Raw genomic sequence first — 6,330 nt, 5'->3', positions numbered from 1 at the left:
TCTGCTGAACCGCTTCTTGCAGACACCACGTGAAGGACATCTCTGCCATTTTCGACTGTTTTTTGATGTACTTGTAACACAGGTTGTTACTCTGTGTGCTGGTTTGGGCTGGGATGGAACAATTACTTTTCCCAGTGGCTGATGTGGGGCTGTGTTTTGTATTTGTGCTGAACACGGGGTTAATAAAACAGAAATGTTTCTGTTGTTGCTGAGCAGGGCTTACACAGAGCCAAGGCCTTTTCTGTTCTCTGTGCTGCCACACTTGCAAGGAAGAGGGGGGGTGTGGGAGGCTGGGAGGAGACACAGCCAGGACAAGTGACCCCAACTGACCACAGTGATATTCCAGACCATATGGCATGCTCAGTATAGAAACTGCAAAGAAGGAAGGGAGGATGATTGGAGTGATGGTGTTAGGCTTACCAAGTAGTTCCATGTGATAGGGCTCTGCTGTCCTGGAGATGGCTGAACACCTGCCTGCCATGAGAAGCAGTGAATTAATTCCATGTTTGACTTTGCTTGTGTGCACGGCTTTCGCTTTCCTTATTAAACTGCCTTTAACTCAACCCACGAGTTTATCAGCTTTTACCCTTCCGATTCTGTCCCCAATCCTGCTGGTGGGGAAGTGAGTGGCTGTGTGGGGCTTGGCTGCTGGCTGGGTTTAACTGTGACACTCTGAAATTAATATGTATATATGGACTTGCTGAACAAGATACTCTAGTGGCCAGATGCTTATCAAATGCCTATCAGCTGCCTATCAAATAGGCAGATTTCTATCAAAACTTCTTGCTGTCAGCTGGGACATAAGCACATAGCATGTAAACTCTGAGTTATATTCAGAGAAATTTTGTTGACCTATAGCCAAGAAAAGTTCTGCTTTCTGGAGAAAAATAGTTGTTTTAAACTTTAGAAAGTGACTCATTGTTTTGTGACCGCTATTATAAACTGCCAATTACTGTACTGTAGTCTTATATCTCACTGTGCTATTTGATATGTACCAGAATCTGCTCTTTTTATATTTTCCAGTGACATGTGACAAAAGACACCTTGTTGGGGCCTTGAAATAGTACAGCAAGACAAAACATGTAGTATTAGTTAAGCCAGGTTTTACAAGCACTTACCGTGATCGAACTGTCCAAACAACATATGAACTTGTCCTTTCTTGAGGCTGTGGCCTGCATGCTTTTCATTTTGAGATATGAGTGTGCTCTATTGCTAAAGACCTTGTCAGAAGTTACTGAATTCCAGCCAGGATTGTCAACTTTGTGTCTCTGGTTCCTTTGTTTGAAATACGGGGCTACTACAAATTTGCAGCCAAGCTTCCAGGACATCAGACTATGAACAATTTCAGCACTTGGAACCAACAGGTCAGCTGACCCTTGAGAGAGCAGCTGCATCTGTCACGCCAGAAATGATATTCAGCAGCATTTACCGGAGCTGAGTTTTGCACTGTGGAGGTGCTGTCAGCAGCCCCCGGCAGGGCCCGCCCCGCGCCGCCGGTGCCTCGGTGGGGGCAGACACGGCACCCGGACGGCTCCAACGGCGGCGTCCGGCAGCGGGCAGGGCCGGGCCGGGCAGGGCAGGGCCGGGCAGGGCCGGGGCGGGCGCGGCGCTCGACCCCACAGCGCTGCGCTGAAGCGGCGGCTGCTGCGGCGGCGCGGCGGGCGGGCGGCTCCTCCTCCTCGCCGTCCTCCTCCTCCTCGGCGGGCGCAGCATGGCGGTCAAGGTGACTCTCCCGCTCCGCCGCTTGTGGCAGGAGGAGGCGGGCGGACCCCGCGCGGGGCCGGGGGCGGGCGGGCGGCGGGAGGAGGCGGTGGCGGCCGCCGGCGCTGCGGGAGCCCCGGGGGGTCGGGGGGAGCGGCGGCGGTGATGGTGAAGCGGCCCCCGGGGGAGCGGCAGCGCAGCCCGCGGTGCCTCCGCCGCCGCGGTGCCGCCGGGGGGGGGCGGGCCGGGGCCCCGGGGGTGGCGGGGGCTGTGGCGGAGGCGGCCGGGACCGCGGGCCGTGGCAGGGCCGTTCCGAGGGGCCATTCCTGGGCCAGGTGCCGCGGCTGCCGCAAGCAGCCCGGGCTGACAGCTGTCACCGGCACCGAGCCCGCTGCGGTCCCGCAAGCACAGCGCGGTCTGTCTGGGGTTGGGCCTGGGGGTCTCAAGGGACACCCCGTGGCCGCCCTCACAGCGGGCGGTGTCGGCGCTCTGTCCGCGGCACGGCTCTCGAAGCAGTAACTTGCTTCTGTTTACAGGTGCACTCAACCAAAAGAGCGGACCCTGCCGAACTACGAAATATTTTTTTGAAGGTAAAAAGATCAGTCTAGTGTTGTTTAAGTGGCAGACTTCTGCTTTTTGCCCTCCCAGCAGTGTGCTGTGACATCAAACACGTCGTGCTGCTGGGATACTTAAAACTTCACTTTGCAGGCACAGCGTATTGAAGGGGTTATCAGGGATTGAGCAGAAACTGCCGGAGACACAAATCCTAATTAATTATTTCCAAATTATAATATTAAATACTTTTCTGAAGTATTTTCAAGGTTTCTATAAAGCAAATAGTTATAACTAACTACTGTTATTTTTAAAAAACACCTTTCCAAGATTAAAAAAATTATTCTACCTTACGTTTTGTCCTTGGGGTTTATTTGTGTTCCTCTTACAAACGGATGGACTGCTGGCAACGTGTTTGGAATTTAAAATTTATTTCTCAAGATTTATGTATTTCATAATATTATCCCTTGCAGGGCCTTATAATTAGGATATATATAAGTAAGAGCATGAAGCTTTTTCCACTCAGTTGCAGCAAAGCACAGTCAGAAAGGAAAATCAAGTCAAACCTGTAACTTATTATAATGAACTTTGAATTAGGCGTATGGAATAAGAACAACAGTTGTGTTTTAGGTCCATAGTTAGGGCAATGATATTTCAAAATCACTAAAATAGCTTCTTTTCCTTTTATACTCAATGTTAATGCAGTATATTCAAGAAGGTTTTCTCTATGAAAAAGTTAAGAATATGAAATTAATATTAGAGCTAATACTGTAAATAATAAAGTTTATTATTTTTGACATGTAACTTCTGGTTCTACTGTATTATTTAACAGTTTCCACATATTACAAGTAGTCAGAGAAACCTTTTTGCCTGAGTGAGAGATGTTATATCCCAACCCTAATTTTGACAGATTCTTGCTTTTGTATACTGGATTACACTGGTAATATTGCTGGAGTGCAAAAACTTAGAATGCTGGCATCAAACTGGGAAAGCCCAGTATTTAATTTCTAGCAAAAAATCTTCTAACAATCTGGCAGCAGGTCTGGTTTTATAACAGCTTTTTGGTCTTCTCCATGTCTTACCTTGTTTTCTTCTAAGAAACATGCAAATTAAGTTGGGGATTGCTTCATACTCTGAGGGATAAAAAATATGAATGCTCTTCTCTCTCACCTGACGTATTTGCGATTTGCAGTAAAAAGAGCATAGAAAGAGAGTTTATTTGGCATTATATTTGATTAAAATTGAGTTTGAAATTGTGTTTCTGTTTAATGAGTAGCAATCAAACTTAGTTGCAAGCTTCAAAAAAATCAAAATAGAATCATTCTTTCCAAGACTTAAGTTGTAGAGAACCTTATTATGAAATACTGGTAGTGTTGCACCCATCAGGGGTCAGATATGTTGTGCTCTTTGCTGAGAGTGCTGGCCTGTCTGTGAGCTTCAGCTAAAGGTCGTGCATTCCTTCCTAAATTTGGCTTCCCTTGGAAATGGTTAGAAGGGAAGATGTGAACTGTAGGCCTCGTCACCATCCACCTTAATCATAGAGAGTGTACTTAAATTTCCTTCTCTTCATGCATGACTTCTAAAGTGCTATGTGCCCTCTGTCCATCCAGTTTACATGGTATTTTAGTGGATTTCCAAAAGCTTGCTATATGTTTCTTTTTACTATTTTGAACTGTTAAAAACCTAACATTTTACTTGCATTAAAAAGGTGTGCTATTATTTCTCTGTAATCCTGTAACTATGAAATGCAGGCATTGAAATTTTTAGTCTGTGCACCATCAGGTAACTTAGGTGTTTGCTAAACACCAACTTCAGTAACAACCATAAAAGAGCATACTGGATAACAAATTATCCCTAAAGGATAAAAGAGTTAGGTAGAAACACAGTTGCTAGATTTCTTAGTGCACCTTCATTCTTTTCTCTTAGGAAAGACACGGTCAGCCTTTGGGAAATATAGTTGAATTATTCTCTGCCTGCTGAGTTCAAGTGTAACCTCTTCCAGCAAGGTGAAGAAAGAAACAAAACAATTTCCAGTTTTAATACAGGAAACTTTCCCCGTCATCGCTTAAAAATCTCTTGCTTTTAGAAGCTTAAGAATCTCTTGCTCATAGCTTAGCTTAATTTTAAAAACATGAGGTTAATAGTGCCTGTAGGTCTCTTCTGTTTTGGAACTTCTCGCTCCTCTGCCCAGATAAAATCACTGGGGTAGAAACCCCCTTTAAATTGAAAACTAACCAATTTTAAAAACAAAGCATTGTTTCTGAAAGTGTGGTGTGTACCTAGCACTAGATTGTACAATTAGAGTAGGGGGTTTGTGTGTTCATTTTATGTGATGAATTTTAAAAGTCTCATGCGAATTCGTCAAGTGCTTACCCAAGACAGTCTCTAAATGTATAATAAGAATTTTGTGTTATAGCGTTGAGGACCCAGGGAAATACAGGTTTAATTGATGTGTTATGTTTTATATTCATATTAAGTTATATTTTACATTTGCCTATTTTGTGCTAAGAGAGTCTTGACTTAAGCTGTATGGTGAAAAGGTAACTTGAGGACAAATGTATTTACATGCCTGGCTACTTTGTTAAGCTTTAATTTATTGGCTTGCTGCCAAGCTCTTCCAAAATGCCATGACCTTCTCATATGGAGCTAAATGTATCTGTCAGTCAATTATTTTTGTCTCAAAATTTTTGTAATATAACTTCCTAGACATATTTTTTTTGTAAAACAGATCATTATTTATAATAAACTCAGATACACTGGTATCTGGAGAAAAAAAGATGGTGATGTTTAGATTTTGACTGTCTTTGATATGCACTGTGCTGTCATACAGTTGATATCCATTATTCTTGAAGATATGCTCAATACTCTGCATGTTTGATGGTCCTTCATACATAACATTTTCTTTGGATTTCATGTCTTGCAGCAGAATTGTGCTTCATAATGCATTTTCAGTCACTTGTGTGTACGACTGAGAAGAGAACCTTTCAGAGTTGATTCAAGAAAGCCACAGTTTCGTTATGCTGTCATATTGGCAGCAGTGCTGAATTAAAGGATTCCTGTCCACTGTTTTTTGTTCCTATTTTTGTGGAAATAATCTGTTTTAATTCTGCATAAATTCAGTAATCTGGTTTACAGTGCAGTCTTGCAAACAGCTGTCATCACAGCTGTAGGGTGGAAGAGGGAGAGGTGATGAGGGGATGTGAGGGGCTGGTATTGTGGAAGGTAAGGAGGTGCTGAAGCAGGCACTGATGCTGGTGCAAGCTCCTTTCTGCTGAAAGTGTGTCCAGACTGAACTGGTGGTGAAACAAGTATGAGACATGGGAATGATTCCCTTTACCTTAATGGAGTGTTACACCTTAACAGGTATTGTGTGTACATGTTATTGTTAATACTCTAGTTCCCGTGGGTCCCTGGCAGAGTAAGGGCCTGTTTGAGGGCTGACACTCTTTCATGTAAAGCTGTGTCATCTGAATCGAGGTACTGCAGCGTACAGTGGAAAAGGCCATTAGTTGAAGTTTGAATTCACTAGCATAGATGTTGCACTTTGGATGTTTGGAGGCATTGACATTTCTTTTTCTGCAGAGAATGCTTGTTTGCTAGGACTTAGAAAAGCATAACACATTTTTACAAATAAATTAAAAATCACTACTTTTGCAAATGCAAATCAAATGCAAATGCAAATCAAAATAATAAAATTTTAAATATGCCTGTGATTTTTATTTTGAAATTCAGTGTTAATAAAATTGAAAGAAATAACATTTCAATTTACTAAAATCTTATTTTTATGTGTGTGAATTTTTAAAATAATTTGTTTCAGGATAAAAATTAATCTGGAAGTTTATTTCTCACAAAAAGAGAAAAGAAATAATATATGTTTTCCAACATAATTACAGTAACTATCAAGAATGATTATTCAGAAAATATCTACTACTAGAAATTGTAGGAAAACTTACGTGCCGTGTTTTCAGCAAATGGAAAGCTACATTACATGATTGTAATACCTGACAGTTTGTGAAAATATGTAACTGTCTTTTAATTAGAAGATATTGGTCATTATGTATTCTACAAGGAAATCTG

At 42.6% G+C, this 6,330-nt stretch overlaps 1 protein-coding gene across 2 annotated transcripts in view; it reads left to right on the top strand.

The window, feature by feature from the left end:
• The first annotated feature begins 1,648 nt into the window (after positions 1-1,648).
• SLC25A12 (solute carrier family 25 member 12) overlaps positions 1,649-6,330 on the top strand; it is a 47,222-nt gene continuing 42,540 nt past the window's right edge. The window contains exons 1-2 of one of the 2 annotated variants that reach the window (XM_027911598.1): positions 1,649-1,723; positions 2,238-2,291. In XM_027911598.1, coding sequence (XP_027767399.1) covers positions 1,712-1,723; positions 2,238-2,291 — 66 coding nt within the window. In that variant the 5' untranslated portion in view covers positions 1,649-1,711. Of the gene's footprint in view, positions 1,724-1,830; positions 1,870-2,237; positions 2,292-6,330 lie in introns of those variants that run through there. The other variant, XM_027911599.1, reaches the window with a different exon arrangement.

The sequence above is a fragment of the Empidonax traillii genome, unplaced genomic scaffold (assembly GCF_003031625.1).
Source record: "Empidonax traillii isolate 1590-97213 ecotype Southwest subspecies unplaced genomic scaffold, ASM303162v1 scaffold33:size3420811, whole genome shotgun sequence".
In the NCBI taxonomy this organism is placed as follows: domain Eukaryota; kingdom Metazoa; phylum Chordata; class Aves; order Passeriformes; family Tyrannidae; genus Empidonax; species Empidonax traillii.
This window is presented reverse-complemented; position numbering and strand designations above follow the sequence as displayed.